General features: G+C 35.3%; 1 protein-coding gene across 2 annotated transcripts in view; it reads right to left on the reverse strand.

Moving 5' to 3' along the window:
• Nucleotides 1-422: 422 nt before the first annotated feature.
• Nucleotides 423-27,131, reverse strand: part of grk4 (G protein-coupled receptor kinase 4) — a 39,308-nt gene continuing 12,599 nt past the window's right edge. The window contains exons 3-16 of one of the 2 annotated variants that reach the window (XM_048197284.1): nt 23,426-23,538; nt 23,107-23,184; nt 22,835-22,935; nt 19,807-19,899; nt 18,765-18,828; nt 17,001-17,141; nt 7,596-7,786; nt 6,458-6,495; nt 4,963-5,052; nt 4,676-4,884; nt 3,398-3,535; nt 3,139-3,276; nt 2,347-2,478; nt 423-913 (exon numbers count right to left, since the gene is read on the reverse strand). In XM_048197284.1, coding sequence (XP_048053241.1) covers nt 869-913; nt 2,347-2,478; nt 3,139-3,276; nt 3,398-3,535; nt 4,676-4,884; nt 4,963-5,052; nt 6,458-6,495; nt 7,596-7,786; nt 17,001-17,141; nt 18,765-18,828; nt 19,807-19,899; nt 22,835-22,935; nt 23,107-23,184; nt 23,426-23,538 — 1,571 coding nt within the window. In that variant the 3' untranslated portion in view covers nt 423-868. Of the gene's footprint in view, nt 914-2,297; nt 2,479-3,138; nt 3,277-3,397; nt 3,536-4,675; nt 4,885-4,962; nt 5,053-6,457; nt 6,496-7,595; nt 7,787-17,000; nt 17,142-18,764; nt 18,829-19,806; nt 19,900-22,834; nt 22,936-23,106; nt 23,185-23,425; nt 23,539-27,131 lie in introns of both variants that reach the window. The other variant, XM_048197283.1, reaches the window with a different exon arrangement.

Here is a 27,131-nt window from a genome sequence, read left to right on the forward strand (position 1 = left end):
TTTGTCCATTTTTAACCCAGCATTTTGCATTGAACCCAGTGTTGAATCCATTGAAGCTCAAGAAACTCTGGATCATTGTCAATCATTAGGTTTTACACAAAGTTCATGCAGCTCAGCACGAGTACTGCTGTCATTAAAGAAAAAACAGCAAAAACAACAAAAAACAAAGAATACTATGACATTCTGATATTTAGGTTAATTTTTCAATTCAACACACTCAATTGTTAAGCTGATAATTTATCATTTAAAAAGTTGTATTGATTAAGAAATATGTAAGCACTTTACTTAAGTGTTCTCTGACTTTTGGACCCCATTATATATGTAGGCTATACAGTTTGTTTATCAACATTCGACCATCAGCCACCCTGCTTTCAATATTAGCAATCAGAAAAAAAAAAAACATTTCCATTGACCACTAGAAATGATATGATGAATAAATCATTTGTACTGCTTTTTTATCTTGATTTATCTTACCCAACTGTACAAAACAAGTGCACCAAATCTGTTCAGCCATCTAACATACAAACAAAGGCTGTGCTAACAGGATGTTAGCATTAAAAAATAAAAGTGAGTGTTTATATTGTGCTTAAAAAGAAATACACATTTCATATTCAGTACAGATGAAAAATAATAACAATAAAAACATTATATATGCATTCAAGTGGTATTTCTATGGCTTTTTGTACAATACAACCTTTAGTGAAAATATACATCTACACATAATTCAAGTACAAATGTACAAAATTCTTTAAACTCATACCCTTTTCTTTAATTATGATACAGTTTAATACAGTTCATAAATACAGTTGAACATTCATACGTTAAGCATTCTGATTGGCAGCTGATGGGAAGTGGGAGTGGTTTTAAGTCAAGATGGCTCCTCCTCCTCATTGCTGGCACTCTTAAAACAAACCTGTAAATGATGAAGAACACAGTGACAATATATATATATATATCACATATATATATATATATATATATATATATATATATATATATATATATATATATATATATATATTTATATGTCATTCATGGCCACTTTTGAAGAATTTTAGTATGGATTTAACAACAGATTACCTAAATTAACCAAGAATCAATACGTCTTATATTAAAATAATCTTATATCAACCTTATTATGTAATTTTTCTTCATTGTGAATGAAGAAAATTCACAACAATTTTTAATCACTTTAGAAACGTCTTGCCATCTAATGCAAAAAGTGCAGTAGTAATCACTAGATTGCCTTCATTTTTCATTAATTTGTGATTTGCTTTGGGTGTGTAATCATGTCATAATATCTGTTACTCTGTATTTTAACTTTTTGTTAATTGTATTTTATAAGACCAGTAGACCACAAATGTTATTTTTATATACATATTAAATTGGAGATCAAATTATCCATAACAAATGTTAGTTTTTTGGTCTCAGAGCAAACACTACACAGTTAACTGGAACTTGAATCAGCTGTCAATTAACGAAAATTTGCATTCAAGTGGTAAACCACATAAATTCAAATGTCTAGGCATTTAGTCATAAGGCTGACTAGTCATCAGCTTTGAGGTTTGCATTACTCTGCCTAGGGTTAGTCAGGGTTAGTCAGAGTAATACATACACAGATAGTCTAACTAATATATACAGGGTTCATACACATTTCTACCAATACATTTCCATGTCTCCATGACTTTTGAGGCAAATACTCATGACATGACGTTTCATGAAACCTCTGTGTATCCATGTAAAATAAGAAGAAAATTCCATGAATTTTCATTTCAGGGATGACTAATCTGAACACCTCTGACTGGCCATCACATTCATTAGCCCAACAAAAACGTGTTGGTTCTAATGCTGGACTCTGCAAAACGAAATCTTGCGTTATGCCACAGTCAGATAGATCAAATAAACATTAAGTATTTTAGTTTGTTTAACCAATATTATCACTTAAACATATATTCTATTATATAAATATTTTGAAACAAAATTCCATGACTTTTCTAAAACTTTCTGGGTTTATTTATATTTCCAGGCCTGGACATTGCTATTTTAAAATTCCATGACTTTTCCAAGTTTTTCATGACTGTACGAACCCTGTATATACTATATCAAATAAATATCAAATGTATATACTAAATAAATACATTCAGCCCTGTAGTATGATCATAGAGATAGAAGTGAGAAGTCTGGTCATGCAGAGACGGTTTTATCATTCAAAATCATAAATGGCAAACAAAGATGTTTTGGCAATAAAATTAAAAGATGAAGGTGAGAAAGTCTGTTTGTAAATAGCTAGCAAATACCTCAAGCCCCACCCCCTCTGACCACAGCGGGCGGCACGCTAGCACTTGCCTCTCGATGGAATAACCTGTAGAAGAATCCTCGTTTGGGTGCTGGATTTGGCCTGTTTACATCCAGATCAGAACACAGTGTTCCATCCATCTCAAACACATTAATCTCCTTAAAGCACTCCATCTCAATCATCTGAAATATGAACACACACACACTTACAACTGTACACACTTTAAACGTTCCATGACAGTCCTCTATTTCACATCATGGTCGCATTTCCATGATTTTCAATAATTCATGTATTTCTAGAAGGACATTTTCTTGCTCAGAAGTTACTTTTTTATTGACTTAATGGAGTCGTGTCTCATTTAACGTTATCTCACATGATTCTCCTAAATATCCCATGACATGAAAAAAATGACACAATTGTCTACATACTGTAAGAGTTTTAGAGACATTTAGAATCTTACAAGATTTGCATTTCAAATAAATTCTGTTAAATTTTCTATTCATCAAAGAATTCCACAGAAGTATTCAGAAACAGCTGTTTTCAAGAAATGTTTCTTGAGCACCAAATCAGCATATTAGAATGATTTCTAAAACTGGAGTAATGATGCTGAAAAGTCAGCTTTGCCATCACAGGAATAAATTACATTTTAAAATATATTAAAATAGACATTTAATTTCACCAAGCTACTGTTTTTACTGTATTTTTGATCAAATAAATGCAGCCTTGGTGAGCATAAGAGACATTTTTTCAAAAAAAAAAATCTTTTTTTTTTTTTTTTTAGCAAAATTTCGAATGATAATTTATGGACAAATTACTGTTCTGAAGTGACCAGAGTGCTGTACCTCATTTTGCCATGGGATGGAGACACTTCCTGTTACAAACTTATGGTAGAAGTCATCATCTGTAGGGTCCAGATTTACACCTTTGACTGTAGAAAACTGCTCTATGTCCAGAACATCCTTGCAGTACACCGCACGAGGCTAAAAAAAAAAAGACAGCAGATATGACAAACATCCACCTGGAAAATCCTACATGCTTAGTCTAATAGGTGATTATGAATCAAGCAGATAAAAACATGAAAACAGCCAATCAATGACTCACATCAGGACAGAACGGTGGGTCTAGTATGTTGGCCTCCAATCGCTTGAAATTGATGTTGCGGAAAATGGGATGCAGTTTAACTTCAGCCCCTCCTCTCCCTTGACACCCCAACCGCTCCTTTGGATCTTTACATAACAACTGTGGAGCCCAGGAAAAGAGAGGGAAAGTGCTGTCAGAAACAGGAACTGAGGTCAGGGAAGGAAAGAAGTGGAGCTGACACAGAAGAGGAGCAATCCCAGTGGAAGTAAAACTGACCTTGAGGTCACAGTCTTCCATGACACCATGAGAGAGGACTAAACAACACTCACTCCTCCACTATTACACATGAACTCTTTTCCATGTTGAAAATATTATATATTATAGCCAACATACAAAATTTTATTTTAATTCTGACCAATAAGTGTGTCCATGATAAAGAAAAGGACACAAGTTCTTATACACCTACACTTAGTACTCATGCTGCTTTTGAAAAAAACAAAAAACAAAACCTTTTTATTGAAAAAAAGGGGAAATAAAATAAAATGTAAATATTAGACAAAAAAATAAAACTTGGCAACTAACTGAAATAATATAAGTTGAAGTACTAAAACAGAAATAAAAATAAATGAAAAGCTAAATAGAAATATTACAAATAATAAAAAAATGACAAAAGAACATTACCTAAACTAAAATAAAAATAAAAACTGAAATATAAAAAATAAAAGCTAATTAAAAATATTAATAAGTACTATAATAACACCCTTGCAACTTGAATGCATGTGAACATACACATCTTAATCATTATTTTCAAAAAATTTTTTTTCCAAATTTCATAATATTAAGTAACGTTGCTTATATCCACATGAATTATTTACTGAGCAAAAGTTTCTCAAATATTACAATATTAACAATATTAACATAACTACTTTTTTTCCTGATAAAAAATGTAGTAAAAAAATAAAGTAATATGAAAGTAAAATAATAATATATATTTTATTTAATATTAAATATTTAATTAAATATTTAATGCCCCCCCCCCCCAAAAAAAATAAAAAAAATAAAAAATTAGGAGAGATGTATTTATGAATTGCACTTTTTTTTTTTATGTATATATGTATAAATTAATACATTTGGACACAATATGATCATTATGTCAATTTATGTTTAGTTGACACTCTCAATAGATATAGTCCCACTGGTTACAATGGCACTGTGATCATGTGGATCGTGTGTTCTAATCTCATGAATATGATCATTCCGACAGCGCCAAAAAAACCCTAAAGAGCATTAAGTGTGCACCTGTCGGCAGATGTCTTTAGCATCTTCAGAGAACTTTTCAGTGTATTCCTCCTGGTCCTCACACACACGCCGGTCCACTTCCTCTCGCTTCACGCGCTCTTTACGGCGACGGAAAGGAGACTGACCCTGAATCATTTCGTATATTAGGCATCCCAAACCCCACCAGTCAGGACTGAAGGTGTAGCTCTCATTCTGAATGACCTCTGGTGCTAAAAACACATACGGAGAAGAATGAGGTCAAACACTCAAGTACCGCTGAAAAGATATGGAATGCGTTTGGCTCTTACCCATGTATCCCACCGTGCCAACACGCCCTCGTATCGTCTCACCCTCTGGAATTTGGACGGCAAGTCCCAGATCAGAAATACGGATGTGCCCTGGAAAACAGCATCTCTTATACTTTATCTATTTTTTACTTTTTCAAATTTCTTTAGTGGGTAATGTTGCTGTTTGAGCATGAAAATGGTCTGCAAAGTTACAAAGCACAAAGTCACTCCAAACGGAGTTTGTAAAAAAGACTTTGTAAAAGGGCTTAATAGATCCTCTTTAAAACCTGCAGTTTTTTCATTCCTAACATGCCCAAACATGACACGCTTCAAAATGGTTACAGCTAATAAGAATGTTCTCCTTAGAGGTAAATGCTCTAATTAAAGAAGGAAAACTTTGTGCAAAATGCGTCACCACAATGCAAGGGTGTTCTGGGTGAATGGCAAGACACTGCTATGTGGTTGCTAGGGTGTTATGGGTGGCAAATGTCTAAAGAGTCCACCCTCAAGTCTAGATATGCATAAATAAGATAAACAGAAGAAAAAAACAAAACAGGCCTTAAAGGGATAGTTTTGAAAAAAATGAAAATTATCCCATGATTTACTCACCCTCAAGCCATCCTCCTAGGTGACTATCTTCTTTCAGACGAACACAATCAGAGATATATTTCAAAATATCCTGGCTCTTCCAAGCTTTATAATGGTTGTGAATGGCGCTCATGATTTTGAAGCCCAAAAAACTGCATCCATCCATCATAAAAATAATCCATACAGCTCCAGGGGGTCAATAAAGGCCTTCTGAAGTGAAGCAATGGGTTTTTGTAAGAAAAATATCTATATTCAAAACTTTATAAAATACAATAACTAGCTTCTGACATCCAGTTGCGGCAAAATAGTAACTTCTGTATTAATTCCGCAGGATGTAGGAGTATCGTAAGTTTAGACGCCTCTCGCTGTACAAACAAATAGGGCTGGGCAACAAACTCAAGCTCCTCTTCTCTTATATCGAAATCCTCCAACATTTCTTTTTAAAATTTCTCGTTTTAGACTTCTAATTCATGACCGGTGTTTTGTTTTGCTCTATCCTCTGTGCTTCCGCGTTCGTCAATGTGTCATTCGTCACGTTGCAGGTCACTCCTCTGCCGTTACTCGATGCATAAGGCAGTTTGCCGGAGGCTAGTTATTTATTAAAGTTTTAAATATGGATATTTTTCTTACAAAAATCCATCGCTTCGCTTCATAAGGCCTTTATTAACCCCCTGGAGCCGTGTGGATTACTTTTATGATAGATGGACGCACTTTTTGGGGCTTCAAAAATCTCGAGCCCCATTCAATACTATTATAAAGCTGGGAAGAGCCAGGATATTTTTTTTTATATAACTCAGATTGTGTTCATCTGAAAGAATAAAGTCATATACACATAGGATGGCTTGAGGGTGAGTAAATCATGGGTTGATTTTCATTTTTGGGTGAACTATCCCTCTAAAATGCAGTGGTAAATATAAAAATGGCTTACCACGATCATCTAGGAGAATATTTTCAGGTTTCAAGTCTCTGCAAAAATAGAGAAAAAAATTAATTTTAGATCATTAGTTAACTTTTTTGTTATTGCATACACAACCATTTAAAAGGTTGGGGTCAGTAAGATGTTATTGAAAGAAGTCTCTTATGCTCACCAAGACTGAGTGTTTATTTAATCAAAATTACAGCAATATTCTGCAATATTATTACACTTTAAAAAAATGTAATCTATACAATTTAATATATTTTAAAATGTAAATTATTCCTGTGATGGCAAAGCTGTATTTTCAGCATCATTGCTCCAGTCTTCAGTGTCACATGATCCTTCAGAAATCACTATAATATGCTGATTTGCTGCTCAAGAAACATTTCTTAGTATTAATGTTAAAATGTTTGCTGCTTAATATTTTTTCTAGAAACTGATGTTTTATTTTTTTTTCCTGGATGCTTTGATTAACAGAAAGTTCAAAAGAACAGCATTTACAGCATCTTTCGTAATAGTTTTGATCAATTTAATGTGCACTTGCTGGCTAAAAGTACTGATTTCTTAAAAAAAAAAAAAAAAAATCTTACTGATTTCAAACTTTTGAACAGTAGTGTATATGGGGAGCTGTAGCCTTATGTTTAATAATCTGGGCAGCTAATACATGGTTTAAATCCGGATACTTTTGGCCAAGTAATTTGACAGAAAGCTTGCATGATAATCCTGCTCTATTTTAGCACTGCTGTGACCAGGTAATTCCATACGAACTGTCTCCTCAATCTGCCTGCTTTTAATAAAAGATGTACACACATATACACACACACGCCAAAAAAATAAATTTGTTTATATTCATTTTGCATAAGAAACCATGCCTGCCAATATTGATGGAAAGTAAAGCCTTACATTCAAAAATATATTCAGAATTTAGATATATTCAAATCTCACAGCCAAACATTGCTATGCACGCCACAATTCAGTATCTTCAAAATTTGCAATATTCATCATGCAAAACACAAGGGAAAAGTCCAACAAAGTTATCACTAGACAGAATCTGTGGACTTCATAATTTATATTCTGGAAAATCAGCAGAATTATGCAAAATGGATGTAAACATGGCAAAATGTGAGTGTGTTGAGAAAACGAAACACACCTGTAGACGATCCTCTCTCGATGCAGGTCCTCTAAGCCACAGCAGATCTCTGCTGCGTAAAAGATGGCACGCTGTTCATCAAAACCTGAGTTTCCCATGTTATAGATATGAAACTTCAAGTCACCGCCATTCATTATAGTCAACACCAAACATAGAGCGTCCTTAGTCTCATATGCATATGCCAAACTAACCTAGGGAAGAAAAAGAGGAAAAAAAAGAGGTGCATTGTTATCTATTCATGAAGAAAGGATACATGAAACTTTGTGGTGCGTGCGAAACGGTCAAATGTAGCTCATGTGAGCACTTTCACATAAATCATTTGGATCACCTGTAATACATTACAGCACATTTCAAAACTCCACAAGGTTATGCCAGGATAAACTATAAATGGACACTCAGGAAATATACTGTATATGCTTTTAACCATTAAAGCAACCCGATTATTGTATTTCTTTAGGATTTTTTACTACTATAGAGACTAATAGAGACACTTCAATGGTCAGAGAAACAAAGGAAAACTACATTTTTATATTTTCGGAAGAAAAAGAGATGTATGCCCTTTCACAGTTGCTTTGATTTGATTTGTGATTTAAGATTGTTATTAAAGAAGTCTTATGCTCTCCAAGGCTGGATTTTTTTTTTTTTCCACAAAATACAGTAATATTGTGATATAATCAGCATATTAGAATGATTTCTGTGACACTGAAGACTGGAGTAATGGCTGCTGAAAATTCTGCTTTTATAATTTTTTTTTTTAACCTTTATTTAACCAGGAAAGACTCACTGAGATTAAAATATCTCCTTCACGGGAGTGACCTGGCCAAAATGAACAGCAATACAATTAGTTTCAACACAGACTTACACAGTACAAACTAAATTTCATTTCAATGGAGCGCTGGCGACTTACGGCGACAAGAGCGACAGTGACCGTTGGCGACAGAATGTAGGCGTGTCAAGCGACGGGAGACGCGACAAAAGTTCAGATATTTAAACTGTATGCAAATCAGGAGCGAATTTCGTGAGCGACAACCAATAGAAGTGAAGGCTCTGGAGCTCACGTCACCATCTCGAGTGCAGGCAAGACAGACAGGACATAGTTCCGGAGTGATTTCACTGTATTATATGATTTGACTGTACATACATAATAATAATATAATAAAACGATGCGTGGTAAAGAAACTGTCGGCAGTCTGTTGAGTTTGATTCATACATTTTGTGTTGTTAATTATATGATGCTGTGAGCAGTTTAGCACTGCTGCAGTTCATATTACAGTTTCCTCTGCAATGTGTTGATTATTAGGGACAAGAAAATTAATTATTTGTCAAATTCGAATGATGTTTTAGTTTTTTTTTTTGACAGTATGAGTGAGTTTAATTTGTTGATAGAACGATCGTTATCTAGTTAATGATTTAATGCACTGAGCTCTGCAGTCACAACACTCTACGACAGCAGAATGTTAAATGGGAACGGAAACGCGGGGTACCGCGATGCGACCGCAAAGGGCACTTTCACTTTCGCGATCAAAGGGGCAGGGGCTTGTCTCATAAAGCGAATGGGTTTAGTGAGCAAGTGAGCAGACATGAATCGCGATATTTTGGTCTTATTTTCAGCATAAAACATTTGGATTTATTTCGGTTTATTACGGGCTTATTCTTGTTCGCTGATTTTTCTAGCAAGATCTGGCAACACAAATGAGTCAAAGGCTTTCCCTGTGATTCGCCGCGCATACAAGAGACACACATTACACCGGTGCACATTAACGTCATTAACAACTAGTTGTTCAGATCGGTTCCGTACACACTGCATAGAATTTCTGTAAATGCGGTTGTCGCTACTTGAATATATGTGTGTACGGAACACGACTCACTCTCGAAAATGCGATGATTGACAGCTTGGAAACCATAGCGACGTTCTAGCGTTTCTCATGTTTGGTATCCGTTAACGTGACCAAAGTAATATTAAAGTGACAAAACACTCATTATATTTTCAGCAATTTAAACACACTAACACAGTCGACGGAGGCGTCGTGTTTTGTTTATACTTGTACAGCCCATAGACTGTAAAAAAAGATGGACGACGCGACGCCGCTTCCTTCCATTGTATTGAACTGAAGCCAAAATGGGCTGATGAATGGGAGCCGGAGGCGGAGTCACGATATCAAACTTCCGCCCAGACGACTGCGTCATCATTCATGTATTTTAAATAGACTATAAAAATTATACACAATTTAAAAGTCTACCTATAAAATAATAGGCTATTCTGTTTCTAGAGCAATAATATTTTTGAAACAGCAAATTCAGTAGATAAAATCAATATAATATGCCACTAGAAACAACTCTAAATCGTCAGAAACAGAAAATTAGAAATGCACCGATTCATGCTGCAGCCCCTTTAATTCCTCACGCTCCCCGCCCCTGGAGCTCGCGCTTGCCTTAAACAGCATAAACAAAGTTTACACAGCTAATATAACCCTCAAAATGGATCTTTACAAGTGTTCGTCATGCATGCTGCATGCATACATCAGATCATGTGAGTATAGTATTTATTTGGATGTTTACATTTGATTCTGAACGAGTTTGATAGTGTTCCGTGGCTAACGGGCTAAAGCTAACATTACACACTGTTGGAGAGATTTATAAAGAATGAAGTTGTGTTTATGCATTATACAGACTGCAAGTGTTTAAAAATGAAAATAGTGACGGCTCTCTTGTCTCCGTGAATAAAGTAAGAAATGATGGTAACTTTAACCACATTGAACAGTACATTAACAACATGCTAACGAAACATTTAGAAAGACAATTTACAAATATCACTAAAAATATCATGTTATCATGGATCATGTCAGTTATTATTGCTCCATCTGCCATTTTTCACTGTTGTTCTTGCTTGCTTACCTAGTCTGATGAGTCAGCTGTGCACAGATCCAGACGTTAATACTGGCTGCCCTTGTGTAAGACCTTGAACATGAGCTGGCATATGCAAATATTGGGGGCGTACATATTAATGATCCCGACTTTTACGTAACAGTCGGTGTCATGTTGAGATTCGCCTGTTCTTCGGAGGTCTTTTAAACAAATGAGATTTATATAAGAAGGAGGAAACAATGGTGTTTGAGACTCACTGTATGTCATTTCCATGTACTGAACTCTTGTTATTCAACTATGCCAAGGTAAATTCAATTTTCAATTTGATGGCACCTTTAACACAAATTTTTTTAAAAGGGGCATGCTTAATGATAGACGATATAAAGCCATCATAAAAATATTTCCAGGTGGACTCGACATCAGGGATAAGGAAAATCCTATCCCAATCATAATGTTCTACATCAAAAAGAAAACCTTGCCCATTAAAATGATGCAAACATCGTCTCATGATAATACGTGGCTTATGCTTAGGTAATTTGGTATCTCTGACTGTGGCAATGACGCAGTGGTCACTAACATCATTAGCAAATACAGAGGCTAAAGAGTACTTATGGGGAGCATTACTAAAAATGAGATCAATTAATGTGGACTTTTTGTGGTCCTTCAAGTTAGGTCTAGTAGGTGTCAACTAACTGAAAGAGGTTCAAGGTGTCACAGATTGTTTTAAAACTATCCGTTGCTGACTGCAGCCAGTTCACATTAAAATCACCCAGAAGAACAAGCTCCTTGTAATTCAAGGAAGTCCCTGTATGCATCAGAGAGGAAATGGCATCATTACTAGCTGATGGAGGTCTGTAGCATCCAACTACAGTAAGATGTAAGGTCTTAGAGGCAATAACATTACAGGAATAAATTACATTTGAAAATCTATTAGAATAGAAAACAGTCATTTTAAATGGTAATAATATTTACAATATTACTGTTTTTACTGTGTTTCTGAACAAATAAATGCAGCCTTGGTGAGCATAAGAGACTTCTTTCAGAAACGTTTAAAAATCTTTTGAATGGAATTTTTTCTTACACCTGTTTTATCGTCTGCCAGGCGAAAAATGTCTGATTAGATAGAAAAGTGACCGCACATCTCTACCTCAACAAGCCATGTAATTTGAGGTATCACTCATTTTCTATATCACAGTACAGGACTAGTAACTAAGTTTAATACGTAGGATTAAGAGTTTAGAAAACCCAAGCTGCAGTAATAATGGTGATGTTTGACTTAGCAAGCCTGTCTAGAAGGGCTACATCATATGCAGTGCATTATCATTTTACTGTTGAGTGACGTCCGAGGAGAACCACTGCAGAAGTTAAAAACCGCTGTGTTAAGGAGGGGTTCTCATCCCTCAGCGGTTACACCCAACATTGTGGGTGGTTAGGTTTCAGAAGCAGACAGATGTGGGAACGGGTTGTGAATTTAGACAAGAAGCTGATGTTACCGTGAGAACCTGCAGCTCAACGAGACCATGAGGACAGTCAAAGGACCCTTTACACAATTATTATTACACAAAATATAACTCCAATGGAAGCCAATCTGAGTGTTTACAAACTACAATGTAAAGCAATCAGGTCATTTATCATGTAAATAATGCTGATTTTAAATTTGAAAGAAATAAATGACTTCTCAAATACCCCAATAACATCAAAAATAGATCTCGTTGGCTATTACACTACCATTTTTTACAGATGGTATACCACAGGATCCGTTGTACCTTGGTATTACCAACTACTTTGGACTACAATGTAAATACTGTACAGAATGTATACAGAATGAATTTGGTTGATCATACAGTATGATGATATATATATATATATATATATATATATATATATATACACATACATACACACACATATATATACACACACACACACACACACTCCACAATGCTAAAGTTAAGTCAGTAATTTTTTTCTTTAAAGAAATTCATACCTTTATTTAGAAATGATGCATTAAATTGACCAAAAATGACAGTAAAGACATTTATTATGTTACAAAAGGTTTCTAATTTAGATATACGCTGTTTTGAACTTTCTATTCATCAGAAAAAAAAGAAAAGAAAAACTAAAAATTTATCAGTTTTCACAATAATAATAAATCTTGATTGGTTTAAACATGATCACCATTGTTGTTTGGTTTTATAATTATGCACAGTCACCAATATGTTAGAGATTTGAATTGTATTATTATTTATTTTTATTTAATTGTTATTATTTTAATTAATTTATTTTTCCTACAGTAATATTGTTAATTTGTAAAATAGTACATTATTTAAAGTTTACTTACCATTTTTTATTTTATTTTATTTTTTTATTATTATTACTATTGTCATTGTTGTCTTAATATTTTTTTTATGTTTAATTATTTCAGTGTGAAAGGATTATTATGGGGAAAAACTTTAATTGTATGAAGCTTTCTGTTTCTAACAAGATAAATAACATTTCTAACATTTATAAATAAATTATAAAAAAATATACAGACTGTTTTTAGTGTATTTTTTGATTATATACACACATTATTTTGTAATAAGACAATTTTAAATAATTTTAAATATATTGTCATATTATAAAAAAAATGACTTTTTTATATATTTACTGTATTTCTTTATCAAATATATAAAAAATACAAAAAATCTGAACAATATATAAAATATCTATATACAGTCAAACCAAAATTTATTCAGACACCTTGAACATTTCATTCATTAATGCAGTTTTATTCACTATAGTTTAAAAAAATTATAATAAAATATGACAAGATCTCAGAGTTAAACTGTTTTAGAAACAAATAATCTTAATTATGTCAGATAACACTTAAGCAAAACATGGTCAGGTCAAATCATTTTTGGTTTTAAATTTCTATCAATTTTACTAGTAGTCCACTGTATGAAGAATTTTTGGGTATAATATGTCACAGTTTACTTTATTTTGTTATCCTCACTACATTAATGAACTATAGTGTCCTACACCCACTAGTAAAAATATATCAAAAATATCAAAAATGTCTGAATAATTTTTGGTTTAACTGTATAATCATATGATAATAATATATAATCTTACTGCTTAAAGTTTACAGATTAACAGCAGGGTGACAGTCAGAGAAACAGTGAATAGAATAAAAGCCGTTTCCCGTCACACACAGCTCAAATTAGTCACGGCATTATGTCACTTTATACTGTTGGAGTTTACTCGTCGTCCCCAACTTTTAAACATGAGTCTGTTTATACATACTGAATGAACTCTGGGGCTGGAGAGAGAGAGAGAAAGAGAGAGAAAGAGAAAGAGAGAGAGTGTGTGTGTGTGTGTGGGTTTAGGGTTTAGAGCACTTGACTCTGCTCTCTAAAAAGCTGCTGTTTGGTCAGCGTTGCTAGGCAACAGAGATGTTCTCATTTGTGAAGTAGTTCATGAGGAGCAATCGTTCCTGCCTGTAGCATGAATGCGGACAAAGACGCGCACACACGCATGCATACTCTTGTGCACACATACACACACAACATTTTTCTTTTAAATTTAGATGTACTTTACATACCTAAAAGACACTTGCACTAGCTGCAATGCTAAGCACAACTCACCTGTATGTGTATGTGTATGTGTGTGTCTGTGCGAGCTTTGTGTTAGTGTGTGGGTGGGTGGACAGAGGCTCAGGTGCTCTACAGCTGTAGTGGAATGAATCAGAGGCCGACATTACACTGCAGGGACTATGTGCTATGTCTGTACACATGTTCGGCTGGCTGTTCTCTTTTGAATATCGTTTTTGAGGTCCTAGAATGTTTACTGTGTGACCAAATTCCAAAAGATAATGTAAAAAGACTTCAAGTTATTTAAAGGAATAGTTCAGCTAAAAAGGAAAATTATTTACTTGCCCTCGTGTCATTCTAACCTCAAGTAATTTTCATCTGTGGAACACAAAAGGAGTATCTTTGCAGAACGTTATGGTTGCTTTCCAGTGAAAGTGAATGGAGACTGGAGCTGTCAAGCTACAATAATGACCAAAAAAGCATCAAGTGGTCCATAAGACCTGTGCACTATATTATAAGTCACCTGAAGCCATACGATATCAAGAATAGACCAGAACGTGATTCATTGTTAATCAAAAATCTTTGTTTACATACATTCAAGTTTAATGACGAGAACAAATTAATGTTTGATCACTGGCATCAAATCTGTTGCAACATATGGTGAGGTGCATATCTGAATGTGCATGAGAAGACAAGTTGCACTATTTTTAGTGCATTTTTGTCATTTTGGAGCTTGACAAATCAAGTCATTTAAAAAAAAAAAAAAAAACAGCCAGAATATTCTGCCTAACATCTCCATGTTATTTGTTAAAGGGTTAGTTCACCCCAAAACCTGATTAGTTTTCTGATCTCTTTAAGAAATTTTTGAAGTACCAAAGTGGTAGTTGCTAAAGATGTCAATGGAGGGACAGAAAGCTCTCAAAATTCATCAAAAAGATCTTCAATTGTGTTCCGAAGATGAACGAAAGTCTTTTGGAGACTTGTTCGAAAGAGTCTGGAGCGACATGAGGGTGAGTAATTAATGACAGAATTTTCATTTTGGGGTTAACTAAAACTAAAACTATTTAAAATCATTTTCGGTAATTAAAATAAAGCTGAAATAAAATTAAATAAAAATATTGAAAAACTTACTAACTGAAATAAGTTTAAGTACTAAAATAGTTAAAACTAAATCTGAAATAAAAATAATTTTTAACAAAATTATTAAAACTTAAAACTAAATTGCATTAAATTCAACATGAAACAGAAGTTGTGATAGTCTTTTCTTTCGCTATTGTGACGTATCTGAGTAAAACGGCCACTTGAACGAGAAAAAAGTATGGTGAGACTTGATTTTGTTCATCAAATTGATTGGATCATTGGATTACGAGGGCATTTTTATGATATGCACGGATTATTTATAATAAACACTGCAATAATACATAAAAATTAAGAACAATCTAGAACAAAACAAAAATAGCTCATTCAATTCTTCTGAAGTACATGTCTTGTACTGTCTTTTTCACATTTTTCAAATATTATTTTACTTTGAATCAAAAGTCATAATGTTAAGATCATCTTGGAGTGGACTGGTTTGGTTCAAAGCTTGGACCTCTGTTTTAAAGGGTAAGTTCATCCAAAAATTACATTTTTGTCATTAATTACTCACCCTCGTGTCGTTCCAAACCCGTAAGACCTTTGTTCATCTTCAAATTAAGATATTTTTGATGAAGTCCGAGAGGTTTCTGAACCACACATCAGCAACGTCATTGCAACTTTCAAGGCCCAGAAAGGTAGTAAAGACATTAAAATAGTCCATGTGACTACAGTGGTTCAACCTTAATGTGACGAAGCGACAAGAATACTTTTTGTGCGCAAAAACAAAAACAACAAAAACAACTTTATTCAACAATTTCTTCTATTCCCTGTCAGTCTCCTATGCTGTTGACATAGTAAACACAGTGCAGCGCTTCCGAGTTCTATGTCAGAACACCGAACAAAACATAATAGTTCATTCAATTATTCTTAAGTACATGGTATTGTACTTTCTTCCTTTTTCACATTTTTCAAATACTAATTTACTTTTAATCAAAAGCCATAATGTTAAGATCAGTGGTTTCTGTGGTTCAAAAATATGTTAATTTGTGTTCTGAAGATGAACAAAGGTCTTATGGGTTTGGAACGACATGAGGGTGAGTAATTAATGACAGAAATCTCAGTTTTGGGTGAATTAACGCTTTAAGAATTTTTTAATGGAGAAACTCGAATGGAAAAAATACTTGGAAAAGTGGGTTGACAATGTTGCAAGCAATCTATTGAATGGATAAATGAAACCAATGTTCATACAGTAGAATGGTTTCTGCTATTTTTGTTTTGAAACATCACAAAGTGACGCTTAAACACATTCTGTAAAAGTGGTACTATTAAAAAAGTAACAATAAAATATTGAAAATACTGAAAATTAATAAATAACAGGAAAATATCAACATATCAGGAATATGTTTCCAAAGTGTGTTGTGACTATGTCAAGATTGTTATAGGACTGCTTGGTGATATATGCTTAGTTTGAATATCTGTTTACCATGAAAGTAACTAAAATTCTTCTTTTTACACAGCAAATATTAAAAGAATTTTTATGGCTGATATTTGGGACCACAGCCAAATAGCTGTTATAAACCATCTCTCTGTGATTTAGCTAGTCAGGAGGTAAATGATTCAATTCATAGAAACTGGTTGTGAATTACTACTCTGAACAAGATTTAGCTCATCTACCCATGATAAATGCAAATTAAGTTGAGATTGGCCTTTTAGCTGGAAAATATAGCAGATTTTCCCTAAAACTCTGTTGAGAAGCTCACGAAAACTGAATCACAGAGAGAGTGAGTCAAACGTTTATTGCACAAACAATACAGACAAGACCAGCATGCAACTGAGACGTCAGGTTAAGATAAAAGTAAAAAATGAGGAATAAAAAGAAAGTAGTACTTACTACAAAACTACTGTTAACTTTTTCTAAAATGCGTTTTTCATTTAATGCCATTGCTTCACCTTTTCTTTTCTTCACCCGTTTCTTCTCCAGCTTTTTACAGGCGTACATCTTACCAGTGGCACGAACCTGGCAGGCACAAACCTGGTTGGATGGAGGATGAAGAGAGCCAAATGGCACAGAAAAAGACATTTATTATTTTTAATCACCTTTTCCAGTTCACTTAAAGGTGCACACATTATTGTACATATTATTATTATTTCAATCAGGGCTCAACAATAAGGACTGCCCGATGTCCTGCCCAATTTAAATATTCAAGCGCAAGAAGACGCGAAAGAGAACTTAATTCGGTACTTGTGCGCTCTGTAAGAAGTGCTGTGTGTGTGTGTCTGACAGCATGCCAATACTGAATTGAGTTCTCTTTCTCATCTGCTTGCACTTGAATGGACAAATTAACAAAAAATTAATGCCAAAATGTCCGTTTTGGTGAGTATCCTCGCAAACATAGTCATATATGTCTTAAATGAACAGAAACATTTGAGAAATGCTGGGATCTAGGCATTAGGTCTTACAGTGACAGCAGCCTAATATTCCTGCTGCTGTCTGTGTTTTTAATGTTAATCAAACAATAAAAGACAAAAAAAAAAATTACTCACTGCTGCTTGACTGAATAACTTTGTAACTTTAATAAGAATTAATCTATATTTAATTTATACAGTGAAGACTATGCTGTGTTATTTTACATCTAATTTCTTTATTTAGTTAGTTATTTAGTTTTGGGGTGGGGCCAGTGAAAATTTTTGCAGGGCAAGTAGGGAAAAATCCACAGTGTTGAGCCCCGTCAACGTTATTTCTCTAAAGTACTATTCATTTCTATATGTGTAAAACATTTTCAATTAGCAAAAAATAACTGAGTGCACCTTTAAAGGGATAGTTCACCCAAAAATGAAAATTTGATGTTTATCTGCTTACCCCCAGGTCATCCAAGATATAGGTGACTTTGTTTCTTCAGTAGAACACAAACGTTCATTTTTAACTCCAAACGTTGCCATCTGTCAGTCGTATAATGCATGTCAATGGGAACTTCGTCTATAAGAGTAAAAAAACATGCACAGACAAATCCAAATGAAACCCTGTGGCTCATGTCGACACATTGATGTCCTAAGACACGAAACGATCGGTTTGTGCGAGAAACCGAACAGTATTTATATCATTTTTTACCTCTAAAACACCACTATGTCCAACTGCCCTGCACATTGGTGGTGTATTAGAGGTAAAAAATGATATAAATACTGTTCGGTTTCTCGCACAAACTGATCATTTCGTGTCTTGGGACATCAATGTGTCGTCATGAGCCACAGGGTTTCATTTGGATTTGTCTGTGCATGTTTTTTTTACTCTTATAGACGAAGTTCCCAATGACATGCATTATATGACTGACTGACCGCAACGGTTGGAGTTAAAAATCATCATTTGTGTTCTACTGAAGAAACAAAGTCACCTACATCTTGGATGCCCTTGGGGTAAGCAGATAAACATCAAATTTTCATTTTTGGGTGAACGATCCCTTTAAATATTCATGCTGTGTAACAAAATCATTTTTTTAAAAAAATGTGAAAATCTCAATTAAAAATGTCATAAAAACTGCACACATAATTATTACAAAAGAATAGACGTGTTTAACATAATGTGTTTTACATTATGATATAATAAGTCATGTCAAATGCTCAAAAACTGATCTGACAGTGACTGAATGAAATTACTCACCTCACCAAATCCGCCCTTGCCCAATACCCTGTAGTGTCTAAACGTGTTTTTGGTTACTGGTTGCCTGCAAATAAAACACAGTTCAAGTCAATTCACTGCACAAAACTACATTTCAGAAATAGAATGTGATTCATAACAGTGCAACATTAGGGCATTTCTTCAACTATGGGCATTGCAACTAAGGATGATTTTTATTAAAACTAACATTTCGTTTTGTTGTATGAAGGTCATGTTAAAACTTGGAAACTTGTAGATTTTACTGTAAAAATATGAAAATCCAAGAATTAATGATTTCAAGTGGCCTTTTGTTAGAGCAAGATTGTTTAGTTGTGTGAGTGTTAGGGGTGTAATGGTTCTCGATAAAAAATCTAACCACACGGTTCTCCACCCACGGTTCGACACGCACTTGCACCATCTTAAATCTGGTGAGTATCCTAGCAAACATATTAGGTTATGTCTTCAATGAACGTAAACAGTCAAGAAAGACAATGCATGTGTATCAGTGTCAGTATTCTGGATCCGTGCATTATGTCTTAAAGTGACAGCAGCCTAATATTCCTGCTGTCTGTGTTTTTAATGTTAATCAAGCAAAAGACAAGGAAATCTCTCACTGCTCTTGGCTGAATAGCTTTTGTAACTTATAAGGTTTAAATTAAATAAAGATTAATAAGCTTTAATCTTTATTTAATTTATACAGTGAATATATGCAATATGTAATGTTATGTAGTATATGCAATGTTATTTTACATTTGACTTGAAAACTACTGTTAAATAACCTGAAAATCACTGTCCATTTTATTTGTATATTTGCTCTATTGTATTTATTTGTGTTGTTGCTTGTAGTTTGATTCTTTTTGTTCTTATTTTCCTTTTTCCCATGAACATAGCATGTACAGAACAGTACCAAAACAGTGACTCTAAAAGCCGAACCGTGAGTAATCTGTACCGTTACACCCCTAGAGAGTGTTAATTATTAGTCGTGACTGGACAGGAAGTCTGAACAGCTCTACCGATCACAAAGGCTGACGGAGATGTTACTCACCTCTCCAACCACTTCCACTGAAGAAAACGGGAAAAGTACATTGTCTCCTGATATGCTGAGAATGGACCTCCACTTAAATATTCACGAACTATCCTGAAAAAAAAAGGAGGAATGTTTGAGAAAATGTAGATACGTACAAATGCCATGGTGTACATGGTGTACATCATTGTCCCATAGTACTGCCATAATACTGTTTTTGTACGGGTGTTGCTACAAGCTATTCATTACTACAAGTAATTAAATGACAGAAAAACTACTCAAATAAATAAATAACTGATTTGAAAACAGTAATAAATTAAATATTTATTTTGCTAGCAATGTCTTGCCAAGAACTTCTAGAACTTGTTAATTGAAATAAACAGTTCAACAAACAACTTGGTTTTGAGAGGCCATGTTTTGAAAACTGAGGTACTTTACAATAAGGTTCCATTTGTTAACATTAGTTAACTACATTAGTTAACAAGACCTAACACTGAAAAATACTTTCATTTATTATTAATTTGAACATTTATTTAACATCTAATGTCAACAAAGATGAATAAGTACTGTAATAAATGTATTGTTCTTTGTTAGTTAATGCATTAACGTTAACTAATGGGACCTTAGTTAGTAGCACCTCTTCATGTCGGTAGCAACTTGAATGATGACGTGTACAAGTGTGACTGTAGATGAGCCGGATGTTTCTCATGCATCTCATGCCATCTTACCCTCTAATGTAACACATACGCTATCACACTTAGATACATGAACACAAACTTTAACAAACTCTGTGCCCATAGAGATTCAACAGGAAGGGTTAAAGTACTCCACCTCACCCCCTCTCAAACAGAAAGGAAGCTTAAACTAAACAGAACTAAAAGACTGACTGAGGCAAAACACAAACATACAAAACTCTGTTTAGATTTAAAGTCACGTGTTTATGTTACTCAGACAAACAGCGTGGCTACAGCAAACGGTCTTCACACTAATACCAGTAAAAACCACAAACTGAGATCACAAAGTGAGTTCAGTTCCACTTCAGTCTTGACATAAACTTAATAATTAGCACGTGTTAACACATAGACCAGCCTATTGCATAAACTTAAAGGAATAGTTCAACCAAAAATAAAAAAAGTCAGGCATTATTTACTTCCGTAAAATACATGGTAATTTTTTAAAGAATAATTTGGACACTCTATGTGGACTGGAGCTTTTGTGCTCCAAATGGCAGAGAAAAAAATCCATGACAGCGCCATTATGTGCATCATGAAGTCAGGCCACGTTGTCATGTAAACAAATGGCCAAAACGCATAAAAAGTTTTACGTTTTTAGTTGTAAATGATGTCGTGTAACTTTTCGCCGATGACTCTATGGCAAAATGATGATAGATATCACATTATTGTATTGTATATACTGCACGTTTCCACAGCTAATTTACGTGCTTGAACACCATTGGACATTGAGATGCAATGTCATTATGCCAATCAGGCTTCAGTATTCTACGAGAAAGGTGTTTCCCCATAGTGTCATCATGCAACGTTCAGATACTAATATTGAAAGGGAACATGACACACTGTGTACAGCTCACTCAGGGGAGGATCTAAACTACCAAGGCAGATTCCGTCACCAGTCATGGGCGGGGTCTGTTACATTGTGACGTCAATATGTATATGTGGGAAACAGGACGTGGCTGAGAGCCGTGGGAACGGAGTGAGGCTGGTGGCACGAATGTTAAAGGCCCCGGTATACTTCAAACAAAGTTCTTTTTCATTCTTCGTTTAGGGGTAAAATGAAGTTCGAAATGCGTGACCAGCGATATACTGTAAACGAACATCTGACGCCGCCCACACTGCTGAGAGAGACATTAAATGAATATGTAAATATGTGTCGTGCACTTTCTTCTCAGTAACAAAATAAACACAACAAAAATGATAAAACAGCAATTTATTATAGAAAGCATAAGAAAAGCGTCTGATCATAACATGGGTATGTTAGCACGAGTTTTGCAAATTAGCACTACAATCACGTCACGTCTTCATATAGCACTTTATTCAATAGATTGCTTAAAATCAAGCAGCTTTACAGTATCAAACATGAAAAACAGTGTTAGTGCCTCATTTTTTTTACAAGCACAACTTCATTTTGTACTATAAAGTAGCTATCCAGTTTGTTCATGTTTACACCTGCGGAGATCTTACCTCGACGAGCTCAAACACACGAAATGAGTCAGAGAAGACTTCCACACGATTGAAGGTGGAGCCTCGGCGCACACCTCCTATTACGTTATCGTCACTGACCAATGGTAGTACAAAGGTGTTTGGCAGCTGGAGCGAACTTTTCCTGAAAGTTCGCTTTGGCAAGCCGTTTCGAACTTCCAAAATGAACACAAAACAAACTTCACATCAGTTCGTTCTTCGATTTCGTTTGAAGTATACCGGGGCCTTTAATTAGCATCACCTGCACGCCACACCGGCTTCAAGTTCTCACGGAGGAGCTCCAGGAGCATAAAAGGAGGAGCGACTACAGTGAAGGACGAGAGAGGACCAGGCCTGGACTATTTATGTTATTTATTATGTTTATATGCAGCTGTATATAAAATGCGAATGACTCATTTTAGAAACTGTTTATGATTTATGGGGAATATTAAAAAAAGGAGTGCATGGATTTTTACCATTATAGGGTGGTTGTGTACACACTAGTGACACATTTATGCTTAAAGTGAATTTTGCATAATAGGTTCCTTTAAAATAGAAAACAGTTATTTTAAATAATGTAATAATATTTCATAATATTACTGTTTTTGATCAAATAAATGCAGCCTTAGTGAGCATAAGAGACTTCTTTCAAAAAAATTAAAAAATGTTACAGACTACAAACTTTTGAATGGCAGTGTATTATTGAATCAGACTTGAGAAAATGTCTTGGAGTTTTCACCTTCATACATGTAGTTTTTGTATAGGTGTTACTTGTCTGCAAAATAGCTGTTACCTACAGTAGATGAATGCCAAGTGAACTTCTTTGACTCCTTTTAAAATAACTTTCTTATTACCTGGTACACTCCTGGAACAGCTCTTTACATGGACTCTGTTCCAGTTTCTGCCTGCAATCCCCAACTACGTCCTGAGCGATCTCTGGTAGATGAGCTGCCGACTACATGAAGACAGAATGAAAAAGAGGGAGAGAAAACAGGAAAAGGGGTTGATAGGGCGTCATTAAAAAAAAGAGAAGTTTAAAGTTCAATCAATAATTCAGCAATTCTTTCAATGAACATGTGCATATGAGCACAGATGTGTGCGAGTAAAACATTGAATAAATATTTACCCCATTATTAAAATATGTGTCTAAAATATTTAAACCAACGTCTCTTCTCTTCTCATCCGGAGCCAACTGATACAATGCCTAAACAAACACACACACAAATAATGCTGAAATGAATTTAACGAAAACTACATATGACAGTCAGTAACGGTGCACAAAATATGTGTTCCATTAAAGAGAAGGTGAGGAAGCAATTCCATCTTTGACATAGAGACAGGTTGAATGCATATGCCAAAGGCAGTCTGAGAGAAAAAGACAAAGATAGAGAGGTTAAAGAGAGATGCAGAGTGAGTATGTGTATGTTTGTGCAGAGATTTCATACCACAGAATCCTGGAACTCTATGCACCGCCGTAATTTGGGCTGAGTGTCACAGAACTGCCGAAACAACTGACGACCGATTGGTTGCTTCTCACAAAGGCTAGTGTAATCCCTCTCTGAGAGCAATAAACAAGAAGAGAGACAGAGAAAGACGATTAAACCCATCGTCGTAACATGATTTTCCTCATCTATAATCTTTATCATGAAATGGAAGTTGCGATAGTCTAAAGAAAAAATGTAGGGCGGGACTTGATTTGAAAATGAAAATGAATCAGATTTTTACTTTTGAATCAAATACTGCACTATTTAACAGATTGTGTGAATATTATGACATTGATTTATTTATTAAAAGGGATATCATTGTTGGTTGCAGCAAAGGAGAGTTAAGTCAGGATCTATGTGACATTTATTAATAATCCAATCCAAAACAACAAACACACGGAAGCAGAGGAGAACACAGGAGAATAGCAATCCAACTTAACTTGATGACAAGAATGACTCAAACTGAGAGCTGTAACTGAAAAGTACAGTAACTAAAGAGCTAAACAAGGGGCAGGTGTAACAAATCAATCTATCAATGAGCAGCCATGACAACAAAAGAGAACATTCTAGAAACCAAGGAAACACAGACTAAGGGGCCGTTCACACAGAACGCGTTTTTCTATTCCAATGCGCTACTTTCCCATTGTTTTTCTATGTAAACACGCGCTTGACGGACGTGCATGGCCGTTACGCTCGCGTCTCCCGTCTTTTGCAGCGCCTCTCACATGAGCGCCGCGTTTTTAAGACGCCGTGTCAAGTTAAAAGAATTTCAACTTTTACATGCAGCGCCGCTCATCAATGTCAGTTCCAAAACAGTGGACCAATCAGAAGAACTCGGAGGCGGGGCGAACGTTGCAAGCTTCTGTTTACAGTAGCAACTTGGCATGACAACTGTTTTATATGATGGCAACATGGCGGAGGAGGCGCTCATTATTATCTTATTTTCTTTTTTTCCATGTCGAAACTTATATCTGTCAATTCTGCTGTTTACCTATTTCTATTATTTCCGTTGTTGTCGTTATTGCCTCACGTCTCAAAAGCGCGTCTCGAGACACTCGCGTTCTACGCTGCGCTTTTTTTAAAACCACTCCTGAGCGTTTTTAGACGCAAAGACGCGTTCTGTGTGAACGGCCCCTTAGTAAAGAGAGAAAACAAAAACCTCATGTGACATTTATCTATTTTTAAAGGTCCCATTTTTCGTGTTTTTTGAAGCTTTGATTGTGTTTATAGTGTGCAATATAACATGTGTTCATGTTTCACGTGTAAAAAAACCACAGTATTTTTCACATAATTTACTTATCTGTATACCGCTGTTTCCACTGTCATAAAAACGGGCCGATGACTTCCTTGTTCTATGAAGTCCCTCCTTCAGAAATACGTAACGAGTTCTGATTGTGCCAGCGGTTCCTGTGTTGTGATTCGACAGCAGCTTAGCGCTCCTTGCCCGGAAAGGTCACGACTCTTACCATAACGTGGAGATGCACGCGCTCAGTGTTATTGTAAACATGTCTTTAATTTTACCCTATCAATTTGAGCCGGAATCAGACCCGGTGATTGGACTGCGGGATGAAAATAACAGCGTTTCGACGACATGGCGACAAACACACTCTACAAACGCAACTCTTGTGTATTCCTGTGGGCGGAGGTTAGTCAAAAAACTGTTTTAGTGACGTCATTAAAGAAGGAAGTAGAGGGATGTAGTCCAAACTGGCCGTTCGATGTAGGCGACTTCTGTTCAGGCCCGGCTCCAGATATGAGATGAAAGGTGGGCCAAATGATATTCCAGGTGGGCCGGTCGGATTGGTGGGGGGCTTTAATGCTTTAATCTCACATGTCTATTGATATAGATAAGGCAATTGTTAGGGTTGTTTGTTATTGTTATAAACTATTATACTATTTTTAAAAATCACATTACAAAATATAATGTGAGATAACACAAATAATATTTGCAACATTTATTATTTAAATTTTTTTGCACGAGCTGTTTATACTGTATGAAATTAGAACTTTTGTCCAATACCTCCTCTAGGGGGGTCCGGGGGCATGCACCCCCGTAAGAAAATTTTGTACATTTTAAGGTTAAATGCATCAATCTGGTGCACTTTGGAAGCTCAAAATTAAGAGCTTCAACTCATGTACAGTGTGCAAATTGACCAAAAACAACATTGACTTGTACCTGGACATTAAAGAGGGTTCAAACATATTTTTTGTTGTGATATAAAGTCTACATCGTTTTAGGTGTTTTAGGATGCCAAACAATTATAACAATAAAATAATAATACATACATGACAGTAATATCCATATAGGCTATTGTAACAAATGCAATCTAATATATATATATATATATATATATATATATATATATATATATTGGTTAGGCTACTTTACACAACGTATAGGAAAATTAAAATACTAGTTTGTAGCCAATTTCTAATCAATTTTGATCACCAAATCGCCGGCTGATCGTGTGAGCAAAGTGCGCACTTCTCTTTAAAACACGCAGCACAAACAGACTAAATAGTATATACTTAATCACTGTATATATTTTGGTGCTTTATTAAGGCACAAAGCCATTACGGTTTCGATTTTAGTTCATTGGCAAAATACAATGTAGAGACCATTTATGTTTTAAATTTTCGGTTCATTATGAAACGGTGGCGGCGCACAGGGTCATTAATGGGAAACACTGAATGAATGAATGCTAAAGTTGTCGTATCAGTTGTTATAACAAAAACGCTTCAACCGGACCGAACGAGAGTCTCGAGGCCTGCCGCTGCGCTGAGTGAGTGACAGGAGGCTGCGATGTGCGTGAACTCGCTGTCATATGGATACTGTAGAGAAGCGGTATTGAACGGTTTAACATATTTTAGAGACATGTTTAGAAAAAATATATATTTTAGCAGCACTACTAAGGGGGAGGTTGCCGCTTGGTCTGGAGCTGAATTGAATATCACACTAATTTTGTGATTGGCTGTTATGTGGTGTGGGGCCAGGGTGGGCCAAGCCTCTGATTGGGTGGGCCAGGCCCACCCTGGCCCCCCCGTGGAGCCGGGCCTGCTTCTGTTAAATAAAATATCTCGCTTGGCATTGAACTTTGAGCTTTAAAATTTTACAGATTTTATTTATACTCTAACAACAACATTACACACTAACTAAAGTTTGAAACATGGGATCACGAAGAACGGGACCTTTAAATGAAATACTTTTAGGCCTGGTTTCACAAACGAGGTTTAGATTAAGCCAGGATTAGGCCTTAGTTCAATTAGGATGTTTTAGCAACCTCCCCTGTTTCTCTTGAAGCCAATATGGAAGTGACTTAAACTGCAAGTTCATCGACTGGCCGCTAGGGACAGGCTCCAAAAGAGAGCAGAATCTCATTGACCCCCATGTTAAAATGCCCAATTTTACAGCAGAAATTGTGGTTTTGGTCTATATATAGCTAATTTTTCCCTTCATGACATTCTGAGGGGGGTGAATTTTTTTATTACTTTAAATTATATTAAGCCTTAAAGTTAATTAAGGGTGCGGCCACTTGAGTGACAGGTGGACTGCCGCCACTGTCACCAATAGCCGTTTGTCTGCTGCCGTCACGTCAACTCAGCTCCACCCACGTCCCGCCTCTTTGCCCATTTTCTGTTATCCGGGACTGACGCGCAGTGATGCGCT

Source organism: Megalobrama amblycephala, linkage group LG7 (genome assembly GCF_018812025.1).
Source record: "Megalobrama amblycephala isolate DHTTF-2021 linkage group LG7, ASM1881202v1, whole genome shotgun sequence".
NCBI classification, from domain to species: domain Eukaryota; kingdom Metazoa; phylum Chordata; class Actinopteri; order Cypriniformes; family Xenocyprididae; genus Megalobrama; species Megalobrama amblycephala.